General features: G+C 44.4%; 1 protein-coding gene across 6 annotated transcripts in view; it reads right to left on the reverse strand.

Annotated features, from left to right (window-relative positions):
- Positions 1–14,846, reverse strand: part of LOC309386795 (dystonin-like) — a gene marked incomplete at its 5' end in the record, with an annotated part of 348,938 nt that overhangs the window by 180,244 nt on the left and 153,848 nt on the right. For 5 of the 6 annotated variants that reach the window (XM_081942582.1, XM_081942577.1, XM_081942581.1 and 2 more), the window contains 6 exons: positions 195–288; positions 4,267–4,394; positions 4,495–4,590; positions 11,422–11,541; positions 12,748–12,854; positions 12,971–13,083. In XM_081942582.1, the coding sequence (XP_081798708.1) occupies positions 195–288; positions 4,267–4,394; positions 4,495–4,590; positions 11,422–11,541; positions 12,748–12,854; positions 12,971–13,083 (658 nt within the window). Of the gene's footprint in view, positions 1–194; positions 289–413; positions 723–4,266; positions 4,395–4,494; positions 4,591–11,421; positions 11,542–12,747; positions 12,855–12,970; positions 13,084–14,846 lie in introns of those variants that run through there. The other variant, XM_081942580.1, reaches the window with a different exon arrangement.

The raw sequence follows: 14,846 nt of genomic DNA on the forward strand, positions 1-14,846 counted from the left end.
GAGTTTTCATAATTCCCGTTTTAAAAATGCAAAGCCTGAAGCCATGGAGTGTGATTTCTTTTGGCCATCAGCTAAGTTACCTGATTGTACAAGATCTAAACAAAGATGCTGTCCTTCTACTCTTTATCCAATAATCCACGTGGGTTTTCAATTTAGAAAAAAAAGTCAAAAACTAGATATTCAATACTACTTACTGACTGCGTAGCATTTCGAGCAAGCATTAGCTTGTCTTCGCAACTCAGGCTGTCCCGCTGAATTCTGTTTGCAATTTGCTGCAGCATATCTAACCTAAAGACATCAAAGTTAAGACAAGTTCCATAAGGCTGATAATACCTTTCCCCATACAAGAAAGCAATATTAACTCTTAACAAATAAAACTGAAACCAATTCTGCCATGTAATATGAAAACTTACCTGGATCCTTCCATTGGACCATTGCCGAAGCTTATGCACGAATTAACAAGAGTTGGTCCACAGTTAACAGATACGAAGTTTTCATTAGAATCAATGCTAGTTCGGGTACTAGTGCTATTACTAAAAGAGTCACTACTCTGGTAGCCGTAACTGTTAGCATTCATTTTTCATAGTCAAAAAGCTCCTTGGTTGTTTGAAAACTGAAAAAAAGCAGAACGTCTGCAAAGGTGCACGGATACCAGAAAGGAGATAGCTTTAAGAGCAGTTCCACCATTGCATCCTTAAATAGGCTTTAGTGTGCATATTCAAAATCCTGTAAATATTATTCCTCTTCAGATTTTGCCTTCAGCTATATATGCCAATGTGGGCTTGGCTTCTCCAGATTTTTAAGTGCCTGTACAAGTAGGGACTAATCAGAATGATTAGGGCGTTAGCGTTGAAGGAAAAGTGCCAAATACCTTTAGGTAACTGTCATCCAATCTCAGAAACCTAACTGATATGGGACAGGATAAGAAGATCTTGCTTTTAAAGACCTGCAGCTCCCAAGTTGTAAAAAAATATATCAATCAGTAGTCATTCTATAGAGTTGTATTTTTTTTAAATGAAATGATTCATTATTCATTATATAGTTGGCTTTTACGTGGGATACACTAGTGGTCTTTCATCTAGGTCTGTCTTCATTTTGATCCAGCTATGCTCCAACTTCATGTGGTTTCTATAATTGCTTATATTACAGCCAAAACAGGACCGGCATTACAGTTCATTTTGCACAAACTACCTTGCACAGAATTCAAATTAAGAATGTATTTATCAATGTTTTTGTTGTTCTATTTAAACAGATTCACTGTGCAATTATTGGGATAAAAAATATCAGAACTGCAGAGTCAATGGTTATTTTCGCAACCAACTAGCGAGTGGCTAGGCTTAGACACTAATGTAAGTTTACTGACTGCTATAATTTGTTCTATAAAATGTGGTAGCGATTCCTTTATTTTGACTGTTTGGCATTAAAAAGATTTTAAACATGTACAGACAAAAATGTCAGCACATGCAGGTGTTCTGATTTCTTGCTGGCAAGAAGTATCAACATTATATCCAACCATTAGAAATCTATAGTCTTTATTTTGTTAAGGAAATTGAGGCCGCTTCTCCTTCAGCCCAACACGTCCTTTAACAGCAATTATTTTATAATGAATCTTATTGTTCAACAAATCCCTATTCTGTAACTGACCCCCTGTTTATATTAATGCTATTCTAAACTATTAAGACTAGGTTTATCATATATGAAAATTGTGATGATAGCAAAGATAGAGCAAACTCAAAACTCTTTATTTGCATCTAGTTATCTAGATCTAGATCAAATGGAAATCTAGAAATCAAATGGATTTTTGCAACCCAATTACAGAATATCTAGCAAAGACTGGGCTATCTCACTCTTTAGCTCTTGCCCACTAAAGTTAACAAATGCTACCGCAAAACTACTGAGACACTTTCAACAACTGTGATGCAAATCCCCCCCCCCAATTTAAGATGAAAAAGTTGGGCTTAATGATGGGAGGGGAAAAAAATACTACAACCTGGATTGAGGCACACCTTTCCATGAACAGCAAGGATGAGGAACCTCTAGCTGGCCCATCAAATTAATCCATTTCCCCACAGACCTCAAGCAAGGTCCCTCCCTTCTCTGCCCATCAAGTCCTTTTCCTACCAATTATGAACACGTATTACCCCAACTTTTTTTCCCCCTAATAAACACAATTTATACTGAGGGAAATCTTTAAGAAGTGGGAGGGATTCCTTTGGCTATCATGTAAAGAAGAAGCAAAGCCCTGAACAAATAGGCTAATGCTTTTGCTCTCTTACTTTGTTAAGCTGGAGACAAATCTGGACAAAGTCAAAGAGATCAAAAGGCAAACTAAAGGTTTCTTGGTTGGGTAATGTGAGAGAAATTCACACATAGATAAAATATTAACTGGTTAGGGTCCACAACCACTCTATACCTACCTATCTACCTACCTACACATACATACATGAAGGACAGCATGGTAATAATAGATGCTTGAGGCAATCTCACCAGCCTTCACTAATCTCTAGACCTTTGTTGGTTTACTTTCTACAAAATGCATATTGCAGTAGCAACAAATATCAAGCATAATGATGGTATCTAGTCTCTGCCTCCAATTTTGTGTTGCTTTAAGTAATTCACAGGATATCCTTTAATCCAGCATTTTCCCAAATATGAATGTTTTGGGGAGGCTCAGAAGCAGGTCTTTGGTAGAAAAAAAAGGTCCAATTTTGACTCTGTCCAGCCAGAAGTATTTTTAGTACTTGCATGATAACATAAAGAAATACAATGTTCATGTCACCATGCTAATGACATAATTGTGCGATTATGTCATGATTCTGACTCAAGTATTCAAGTTACATAATGAACATGTTATACCCCCACTTTATTTTTCATATAAATGCCCATGTCCATGTTATATGCCCTATAGAGGGATTCCACTTAAAAATATTTACAAACAGGTTAAATTTCATGTCTTTCCCACACATAGATTTCGTTTACACAATTACAATGGTTAAAACAACAAGACTGGTGAATTTCTTTGCATGATAGCATATATCCAGCTTTAGGATTCAAAAGTATGCTGCCCAAAAAATGGTGGTCTAACTCTCATGGCTAATGGGACAGACTTTAATGGGGAAATCGGTAATACAAGGGGAAAACAGGTGGACAGATAAGTTCAGAGATAATTCAATTGCCAGATTGCATAGAATTTGCAACATTGCTACTTTGCATGCCACTAAATTAATAAAGTCAATTATTATAAGATACACACACACACATAGATGCGCAGAAAGAAAGAGAGAGAGAGAGATCTGGTATAAATCATAACTCTTGAAAGGCAAGGATCATACTTAAGATGAGCATCATAACCAGTGGAATGGGCAAAGCCATTGTCTCATATATTGGCCCAAGCAAGATTTTCATTTTTTCCTTGAAAGGGGACAGGGAATTCATTATTTTTTATTGTTCAATTTATTTGGGTGCTGAGGGTGCAGCTTTCATCTCTGCTCTGCCTCAGACTAGCAGGGAACATAATGCAAATTCTCAGTAATTATCCAGGAGGCTCAGGAAGTACTCAAAAGACTACCAAGACTGCACATGGCCTTGGGGAGTCAGCCTGTTTGCTTTGATTTCATGGCACACAATGTCCTTGGCATCAGTATGAATTTCCTTGAGCAGACACCATGGCACAAGGCTCTTATAAAATCTACCAAAATCTGCCTTTCCAAGGGATTTGGTCTGCCATCTCAGTTGGGGGTCACCAAGACTTGGGGTAACCGCCATTTTAACCCTCTTGAGGCTTCTAAGAAAAAAATGGTGGGAGCCCACTCAATCCAGTAAATGCCCTGGCAAACTTTGGAAAGTATTATCTACTTTTTGCTGGTCTGTGACCTTAATAAAAAATAGATTATCTACTCAAAAGTTGGTCAGGATTGGAACATACACCTTGAGAAAACTGTTTAACTGTAAGCAATGTTTTATAACTGGAATAATTGTCCAAATTCTGATGGACAAGGTTATAGTTACATATTTGCTGTTTAATACAGAACTCTGCATAAGCTGCTTGATAATTATGTCAATAAAAATAAGCATAAGTACAGATATTTGTTTAGTTTAAAAGCACTATCCAATGAATGAGCTCATCCCGACAATTCATTTCTACAATGGAAATTTTGACTACCTTTGTTTCAAGATTAAAGAGCCTCTGACTATTATGTAATGCATCCTTTTAAGCAGTTTCAACCCAGCAGGGAAACATGCCTATAAAACAAATAATCAACTCACCTTTCAACTTCTGGTCGAAGCATTTTCTCTCTTTCCAACATAGCAATAATTAGCTTCCCCCATTCTTTTTCAATGTCATTTGGGTGGTAGCCTTGAGGAAGCTTGATACGCCCAAATTCAATCCAAACCTTTGAAAGCAAGGAATAATTGCATCAAATTGAGAAACCAAATTAAGCACAGAAGTGAGAAATAAATCCAGCCTGAACCCGTCCAAACAATATAGCTTACCTCTAGTAGTTTATATAGATGCTTAATTTTTGATTTGTCTATCTCCTTTGGTGGAATTTCTGTTTCTTTAAATTGTAAATATTGGTTATAAAGTGCCTAAAGGAAAATAAACATTGAAGTCTTTACTGAGATATTCTGGTTTACTATGGCTTATAAAAACTTGTCAAGCTCATCACTTTGAAACCAAATTGTCTAACTTACTTAATATCAAGAACAAAATACACAAATTTACAAGAATAGAGAGAATTAAACCGTATGTTTCCCATTCAGGTTTCCTTTGGCCATCTTGGTTCTCTAAGTCCAAGGTTAACTTAAATCTTCTCCCCGCTGGTGTTCATAGATGTAATCCCCATAGTTAAGTGCTGCAGAGAATTCTGTTTGATGTCACTTTTATGAAGAGGACAAGAATCCAAACCACTAAATTTGTGTTAGCCGTGGCAGTGGCTTGCGCAGCCTCAGATTAAAATGCATTCTAATGCCTCCAAGCCAGGGAGATGCCCTTTATTGCTTAATCTTTACACGAACACTGTTTAGATTTGTGGCTCCTTCCCAAGATTCTAATATCTAGAATCACTATGATTATACATAGTTGACCAGAAATCCAGTTTTTTTTTTCCATTGCCATGTAATAGTAGATTGACTAAGGGTTTATTTATCAAATGTATATAGCCACCCATCTCGAGATCATGTGATAAGGACAGAAGATAATCCATTGGTGAGAACTTCATAAAAGTTCTACATACGTAACTGCATAAAAGTTACGTATGTAGGAAAATAACATGAGAGGCAGAAGGAATTTAACCTAACATTTTCCAGGGCGCTGCTCTGGAGAGTCCAAAGAAGGGTTAAACACAGCCAATCTGCCCAGAACTGAATTGAAACTTTAAGCCACGCCTCTGGTGCCCAGATTTTTTCAATTCAGCTAGCCCAGTAGACGCGCTTTAAGATTTCTCCAGTTCTAAGATTGATTCCTTGGACTCTCCAGAGGAAGAATAATTTTTTAAAACAGTATATTTAAGGATTTTTAGAGCAGGCTGGTGAGTTTTAAAATTAAGTTTGTTTTTTTCCCTTTTTAATTGGGTTTTTCTCACCCTTTTGGCTCTCCTGGAGTCCGGGGCTTTGCTCTGGCTCCTAGAAGCCACAGGCAGCTGTTGGGGTAAGTGCGTGGGTCAGAGTGCCGACGCCAGCACTGTTGGGGCACCCCTACTGGGGGCCGATTCCCGCTGGAAGCCCTCCGTTGCAATTTGTGCTTCTAGCAAGTCAAATTGCAGCGTGGGCTTCCAGGGCAGCCATTTTGGCTTCTTCCCTCTTCAAATTTGGCGCGCAAAGCTCCGGTGAGTTCCGGCCGCCATTTTGGATTGCGCAATCTTCCGTTTCTACTTTTAAAAGTTTTTTGCCGCAGCTGCCTGGTGCCTGGCTCTTTGCAGGAGCCGCGTGGAGTCAGACTTGCCCGGTGTGACCGGCGACCTGGGCCCCAATCCAAGCAAGTGATAGCGGCGTGGGATCGTGGCCTGCTGGGTCGCCTCCTTTACTCTCCTGCAGGCGCTGGGAGCGAATTCTGCTCGCGCCTAAGAAATTCCAAGCTACTTCAGGCCTTGCAGTTTCTCTGTCTCCTCAGGAGCATCGTGCTGCGGTGGGCTTTCTGGAAGTGGTGAGTGGTGGTTTCCCATCCCCCTACTGCCCCAACCAGTGATTGTTACCATGGCAGATCAGGTCCCTGAGACTTCTGAGGGTGTCTCTTCCAGAGCCCCTGTAAGACAGGCCGGGAAAGCTGCCAGGGAGGCCATTAGAGGGAGTAAGCCTTACTCCAGGCATGGCCCCAAGCAGGGCTCAGGCCTAGACAAAGATGCATTAAGGCGACAGAAGGCCTTAGAAAAACAGTTTTCCAAAGCCCAACAGCAGGCCCAATCTTCCCTTTCGGTGTCTCCTGGGGAGCCCTCCAGGGAAATTCCTCCAGCCCAGGGAGGCCCCATTTCTGATAGTGAAGAGGAAGGGGATTCCCTGGCCATGGCAACTTCTCCAGGCCATTCCATGGCTGATCAGGCTGATCTCTTTGCCTGTCCCTCTGATATGGAGGAGGGACCAGCTCCAATGGGGCCCTTAGCCCCTCAACAGCCGATCCCCGGGCCCACTCAAAGGGTTCGCCCCATTGAGTCCCAAGGGCCTAACCTATCCACTGAAATGCAGGAAATAATTAACAGGGCCATTTCCCAGGGCATTGAGGCAGGCATGCGAAAAGGTGGCAAGCGCACTCGCAAGACCCACCATTTGCAACCCCAGGAGGATTCCAGAGAGATGGCTCCTAGCCTTCCACCCCCGTCCCTGCATTCTTCAGTGGCCTCCGATGAGTCAGACTGGGAGGAAGAAGAGGATTTTCTTCCTAGGCAGGAAGCTGAATTCTCTGGGGATGAGGCAAGCCCCGCCAAAAAGCCGGCCTTTTCAGGCTTATTTAATTTGGATAATTTCAAAACCATTTTAGATAAGGCTAAGATCTCAACTCACATGGGGTCCACCCCCCCAGCTCAGGTGGTTGTAGACCCTGATGATCTATTTGGGGATCTCTTTGAGGAACCCATTTCGGTCCAGGAAATAGTTCCTGTACCCAAGATGTTCCTCAATTTAGTTCAAAGACAGTGGGCGCAGCCAGCTACCATGGCTACCCCCAGCAGCCATGACAAGAAGCTATATACGGTGGATGCCAGCCTGGAGGAGCTGCTCAAGCTCCCTCCTATCGATCCCCCTGTAGCGGCTCTTACCTCCTCTTCTGTGCTCCCTCCTGACCTGTTGGAGGGGCTCAAGGCTGAGGACAAGAGAACCGAAACTGCTTGTCACAAGACCCATCAGGCAGCTGCATGGGCCATTAAGTCCTCCGCTTCAGCCTCCTTTTTCTCCAGGGCGGCTCTCCTGTGGCTGAGGCAGTTGTTGAGGAAGAAACCTGCCAAGGACGTTAAAGTCAGGCAGGATATCAATAAAATCATGGCAGCCACAGAGTACACTGCTGATGCCACTCTGAATGCTGCTAAGTTGCCTCGCGTGCCCTAGCGTCTAATGTTACTTCCAGACGCCTCCTGTGGCTTAGGCACTGGAATGTGGATATGCGCTCCAAATGGAAGCTTGTTACTGCCCCCTTTAAAGGGGACAAGCTGTTTGGTGAGGTCCTTGATCCAGTCCTTGTGGAAAACAAGGACAAAAAGAAAGTGATGCCATCAGTCACCAAAAAGCCTGATCGTAAAGGTCCTGGCTCTTACAGGAGGGAGGCTTTTCGGAACAATGAGCCCTCCACCAGCTCCGCCCCCTATCATCGGGCGTATCCCCAGCAGGGTGAGCGGTCTCAGGACCGTCAGTCCTTTCGAGACAGAGGTCGCCAGCAGCCCTTCTCCAAGCGGCCATTTCGGGGGGGCTCCGGCTCCCGACCCTTTAGGAGGTATAAATGACCATCACAGGTCAGCTCCCATAGGAGGGCGGTTGCAGTTGTTCCACGCCAAATGGGAGCAGACCACGTCGGACCAGTGGGTTCTTCAAACGGTCCGCATGGGTCTCACTTTAGAATTCTGGTCCCCCCCTCCCCGCCACTTCATCCGGTGTCCAGTTCCCTCAGGGTTAGTCAAAAGATCCCTCATGGAACAGGAGATAAGGCACCTCAAGGAGATCAGGGCCATAGAACCTGTCCCAGCAGGCCAGGAAGGAAGAGGGTTTTACTCCATCCTGTTTCTGGTCCCCAAAAACTCAGGAGGGTAGAGGGGGATATTAGATCTAAAGAGGTTCAATCACCACGTGACATATCGCAGGTTCAAGATGCAGTCCCTCCAGTCCATCTTGGGGGCATCAGGCCAGGCGATATACTAACGTCCATAGACCTCAAAGAGGCCTACCTCCACATCCCTATCCGCAAAGCCCACCGCAAGTTCCTGAGGTTCTCTTACGCGGGCCTCCATTACCTCCGGGACCACGGGTTCACCATCAACCTGGAAAAAAGTCATCTCGTTCCCACGACCAGACTGAAGCATCTAGGGGCCGTCATCGACACCACCTCGGGCACGGTATCCCTGTCCCCGGAAAGGGTGGCCAGCCTTCGGGAGATGGTCGTTCAGGTGCAGCAGTCACGTCTAGTCAAGGTGGTTCAGCTCTCACAGCTCCTCGGCAAGATGATCTCGTGCCTGTCAATCGTGCCTTGGGCGAGACTTCACTCCCGTCCCCTTCAGTGGTTCCTGCTTCCATATCAAAGAACAAACGAAAGCAGCTCAACAAGACTGATTCCAGTTCCAGCAGAGGTACGTCGCTCTCTAAGTGGTGGTTGTCTCCGGCCCTGTTAAAGGGGTCGCCATTCAAGGAGCCAGTCAGGCTCACCATCACAACGGATGCCAGCCTGTTCGGTTGGGGGGCCCACTGCCACAACCAGCTCGCACAGGGCAGGTGGTCCCCTTCCGAAGCCGCTCACAGCATCAACTGGCTGGAGCTGAGGGCAGTCAGGCTTGCGCTGAAGCGCTTCACCACGTGCGCATCATGACAGACAATGTCGCCACCAAGGCGCACATCAATCGACAGGGGGGAACGCGCTCCAGATCCCTGATGAAGGAGGCGGAGCTCTTGGGTCGATGGGCGGAGAGGTATCTCCTTTCTCTTCAGGCGGAGCACATCTCGGGCACGAGCAACACCCAGGCGGACTGGCTGAGCAGATCCACAGTCGACCACTCGGAGTGGCGTCTACATCCGCTGCTGTTTCAGCAACTGTCCCAGAGGTTCGGCCTCCCGCTGGTGGACCTGTTCGCCAACGCGGCCAACGCGCATCTTCCGCGGTTCTTCACAAGGTTCCACGACCCGAGGGCGGAAGGAGTCAACGCGCTGCACGGCCCGTGGCCGAAAGGTCTGCTTTACGCTTTTCCCCCGCTACCTCTTCTTCCCAGAGTCATCAGGAAGATCCTAGCAGAGGAGGCGGAGGTGCTGCGGGTAGCACCGTACTGGCCCAGGAGAACCTGGTTTGCAGACTTGGTGAGTTTTTCGATCACACCACCGTGGCGGATTCCTCCACAGGACATCTCTCTCAGCCAGGGGGCCCTTCAACATCCAGAACCCCAGTGGCTGCAGCTGGCCGTCTGGCACTTGAGAGGGATCTCCTAAGCAGAGGCAAGTTGTCAGACAAGGTGATTGGCATCATCCAAGCGTCACGACAGCAGTCCACGACGCGCATCTACGACGCCACTTGGAAATCCTTCGCCAGCTGGTGCACGGCTCATGGTACGTCTGCGCCCCTTGCTTCGGTTCCTGTCATCCTGGACTTCCTGCAGGAAGGTTTGGACAAGGGCCTGGCACCTAACACCCTGAGGCGCCAGGCGGCAGCCCTGTCAACCATCCTCTCAGTTGAGGGCTACGCATCTCTTGGCCGGAATCCGACCATCCGCAGTTTCCTCAGGGGAGCGACCAACCTGAGACCCCCAGTGGTCCACAGATACCCATCTTGGGATCTCAATGTAGTGTGCGGTCCCTCATTGGGCCCCCGTTTGAGCCCATTAAGACGGCCAGTCTCAGACACCTCACATTCAAGACGGTTTTTCTGGTCGCTATCACGTCTGCTCGTCGCATATCGGAACTGGCTGCCTGTCAGTCAGAGAGGACTTGTGTCTCATTCGTAACGACAGAGTAATCCTGAGGCTGGACCCTTCCTTCAGTCCGAAGGTCAATTCCGGGTTTCCTCGGGCGCAGGAGGTGGTCCTTCCGGATTTTTGTCCGCATCCTCGGCACCCGAGGGAAAAGCGCTGGCACATGCTGGATGTGCGCAGGACTATTCGCAGATACATCAAGCGCACGGCCAGTTTTCGGAAATCCGAATCTCTATTCGTCTCCTTTCAACCAGCTTCTCAAGGCAAGAAGGTCTCTTCATCTACCATCGGCGGATGGCTGCGAGCCTGTATTGCGCTTGCCCACGTTTTACAGTCCGTTCCTGTGCCTCGCAATATCACAGCACATTCGACTAGAAGCGCCGCCACCACAGCTGCTTGGTCTACACAGGCACCGATTGAAGAGATCTGCAAGGCGGCCACCTGGACTTCTCTGTCTCCATTTGTCCGAAATTACAAACTGGACAGTTTTGCATCGGTGGAAGGGGCCTTTGGGAGGCGTGTTCTTCAGGGCATCCATACCAGCGGAGCGACCCTGATGGCTGAGCCTTCCCGCCCTAGTGACAGTTAGCTTGGGCATGTCCCTTCTTTAGACTCTCCAGAGCAGCGCCCTGGAAAATGACCATTGTCTTACCTGAAGGGTCCTTTTCAGGGCGCTGCAACGGAGAGTCCACCCCGCCCTGGGGTCTATTCTCCGCTGGTGTTTGTGAAGTCACAGTGTTGTTTGTTGTTTCTGTTATTGTTGTTGGACTATTTTTGACTTGTTCCATATTAGACTTCCAGTTGAAGTTTCAGCGCGCAACTGTTCCACGTCTTCATTGAATAAATCTGAGGAGAGTCGGCACCAGAGGCGTGGCTTAAAGTTTCAATTCAGTTCTGGGCAGATTGGCTGTGTTTAACCCTTCTTTGGACTCTCCGTTGCAGCGCCCTGAAAAGGACCCTTCAGGTAAGACAATGGTCATTCTCTCTGACAAAATAGTTTCCAGCATTTTTACTTAAAGGGACATGTAACACTGCAAACGATGCCAACCTCTTAAGGTCCCAGAAGAGCTGTACTGGCATATTTAATTCACTCTCTTCTGTACCCACTCTGCAGTGGGTTGGAGCTGGCTTTGAGAAAATTCTGTCTTTGGAAAAAAGGCAGACCCTTCTTGAAACAAATATTTTATGTTCCAGCAGTGCCATTTAAAGGACATGGGAGTTTTGTGAATCTCTATAAATGAATAGGTGATTACTCTAAAGGACTAGTACAGTGCCTAACATTCTTTAAAAACTGTATTCTGGCAATATAAACAAAAGAAAAAAAAATCACCTTGAGTTCTACAGGATTGTTTGGAAATGCTCTGTCACTCATTATTGTGGCATGGTGCCTAATCCATTGGATGAGGTAGTTCACCATATTCTGGTATTCAATCCATTTGACTTCAACATCCTAAGAGAAGCAATAATAATAACACACCAATTGTAAAGACATTGCTTGTCAATTGTATCTGTTGCATTATAGATAAGCAACCAATCAGCTCTATCTAACTTAGTCCTAAAGTGTCAGCAAAATTACAATTTAAATTGGCCAAATCTCCTTTTGCAAACAATTTTTGAATAACATTGCAGAAACTGGTTCTTTCAGCCCTATACTTCTTTGACTTCTGATTCAAATTCTCCTCCTCTCCTATACCCAGTACAATATTTTGCTCATTCTTTGCCCTCTCTCCTTTATAGCACCTCTATACTTGTAGCCCATCTATACTTCTGTTATCTGATTTTAGCTCTCTTATCTATTACTCACCTGATTGATAGCTTATACTTCTAGCACTTCCCTTGCTTACCCTGAGAAACAGTCCATCCTTATTGTAAGCATTATACTTTTTTTAAGGTCCTCTTCTGTCAATTTTCCTTTTTTCATTTTTACCCCCCCCCCCCCACCAAGTTTTTAACTTCATAACTCTATCTCTATCACATCGGGTCTTTATGCTTTCTTTCCCCACATGGCTGTGCTCTAGTGCAGAGGTCCCGAACCCGTGGGCCGCAGCCCACTACTGGGCTGTGGCCAATTCACAACCAGGCCACATGAGTGGTGGCCCCAGCTCAACTCCCACGAGCAACAGGTGACTCATTGAAGCGGCGGGTATGTGCGCCCGCTGCTCATACAAACATGCATGTGCCTGCCCTTCACATAAAACCATTCCCTCTTCCTCCCCACCCCATCCTGTGCTGGGCCACTAATCCAGAAATGTTGGAGAACACTGCTCTAGTGGGTGAGCTTGAAGAAGAGATCCCACTCATACACCTAGTGGCCAATTTCCTGATATATTTTAATTAGCATTATGTCCATGTGGGCTCATTTCAAAATTTCCTGGCTCAACAGTTTAAATATCAAATAAGCCCAACAGAACATGGCACCTGAAGAAGGAAGTGGATTCACCTTCCCTGCATGGAGAAAGTATGACCAAAGGGAGAGCTCTCACTTCTTAGTACTATCATTCTATGACCTCGTTATTCAAGTTGTTCTCTACAGTAAATAGCAGTTATATAAGTTTTGCGCCCCAATCAGAACAGCCCACGCTCTTAATGTTACATAACGTTTCAGTATTTCTGCCTAAAAATTGCTGTGAGTGTATAAAACTACTTTCTTACTTACATGTGCACTGATGCCTTCACCACCTTCAGGTACTTTGGGAAATGCATCATAAAGTGATGATACATAAGTGATTACTGACTTCTCATCTGGCGAGGAGACATCGACATCTAAAATGTACAAGTGGACACAGGTAATGTTTACAATACAGCTACCACAACATCAGGCTTCCTCTCAAGCTTTTTGAAGCCCGTGAATCAACAGTATTTTCAATTCATCAACTCACCTTCAGGATCCAAAAGCCTGGCAACTCCAAGTTTTTCAGCTACAAAAAAAGCATGCTCTAAATTTGCAAGGTTGCTTTGAACAGCAACAGTATTCATGTCTACCAGGTCCGGCCTGTAAAAGAAAAGATTTTAATCTGCTTTGGGAAGACAATATGTGAACGGTGGTCTTCATTTACTTCTGAAGATGAGGTTTTCAAGGGAAATGATGAAGGTTATTACTTCAGAGGAAAGGGGCCCTACATTTCAGCTTTTCAGGTCCCAGACAGAATATTCTCTCTGGAAAAAAAAGACTTAAGTTTTTTGAGATGTTTTTATCACAAGGGGAAGACACAGAAGTGGAAACTTGCAGTCTTTTACACAGAGAAGACACTGGTTGAGGTCAGAATCCCTTGAAACTCCAAAACATTATCTCTGGATATCTTACAATTATCCAGAAGTGCCTTATCTCTTCTGCCTTTTCTAGATGGGAAAAGTGGTGGGCAACATTTGAGGAGAGGAAGGGTTCGAAATGATGAGACCTTGAAGCTACATCTTATGATGAAATTGTCTTACTGTAATGAAATTCTCTACTTCATCATGCTTGCCAACTTTTTTCTATATCTTTTAAGTTTTATTGATTTTATTGCAGTTTCTTTGACATGCCACCCAGAATTGTAGACAGGCAGGCTGCATACAAGTTGTTGTTTGTTATTCTCCTCCTCCTCCTCCCTCTCTTTCTCCTCTCCCCACCAAAGTTTTGCTTCAGCATGCTCATGCACAATAAATAGTTCACTTTCTCCCTATCTTGTCACTTCATCTTCTTCCCAAATGAGCTAAAGAGAATCCTGACCATTCATGTGACAGAAAGACATGGGGGGGGGGGGGAGAAACAACCATCAGGAAAAAAAAGGAAATTAAGACAGGAATGGAAAACATGATGATGATCAGATGTCTGTAACTCCAACAAGCCCTTTTCACTAGCCATGCTAGTTAGTGATTACAGAAATTGAATCTTAAAACATAGTGCTCCCTAAAAATTAAGGAAATACACTTTTCCAATTCCAAAATGGATGGGATGATAAATTTTAGCCAGCATCCTTTTCCTGATAATACAATACAATAGTAGAGTTGGAAGGGACCTTGGAGGTCTTCTAGTCCAACCCCCTGCCTAGGCAGGAAACCCTATACCGTTTCAGACAGATGGCTATCCAACATCCTCTTAAAGACTTCCAGTGTTGGGGCATTCACAACTTCTGGAGGCAAGCTGTTCCACTGATTAATTGTTCTCATAATTAATTGATGATCATCATACATTTCAGCTGGGATACAATTAACCTTATAGTCACTTCCACCTGTCCAATAATTAAAGACATTAAGCTAATATTTATTCTTCCTCAGTTACTGGCTGAAATATGCTTTTGCAGTAATAGCTTAAATAGTGGGAAAGCTGTGATTTTTTTTTTAAAAAGAGAACTTTAATCAAAGGTATCAACAACAACCCCAAGCTCTGCAATTAATCCCCTATTACCTCCAAACTCCCCAATTTAAACTAACATAAAAGTTATGACTTCCTTCAATTGACTTAGGAAAACATTATCTTTGGATACAACATTCAGTTAATGAATTATGAAATTCATTATAACAATAATGGACTTAAAAATAAGTCTTTTGTGTCAGTACAAATTAATCAACAAGGATGTTTTTGAAGCAAATGTATTGTGAAGCTGCAAAAAGGAGAACATCTATTAAAAAACATATAGATGTTTCTCTGATTCTGCCGACTTCTGAGCCATTTCACATATGTTGCTTGCAATGAAACAACTTGTGATATGCAAAACATAAAACTATGTCTATTCAGCTGCCAGGTTTTCAAAACAAGAAAGGGCAAGCTGTAAT

Source organism: Natrix helvetica (assembly GCF_964273705.1).
Source record: "Natrix helvetica genome assembly, chromosome: 2".
NCBI lineage: Eukaryota > Metazoa > Chordata > Lepidosauria > Squamata > Natricidae > Natrix > Natrix helvetica.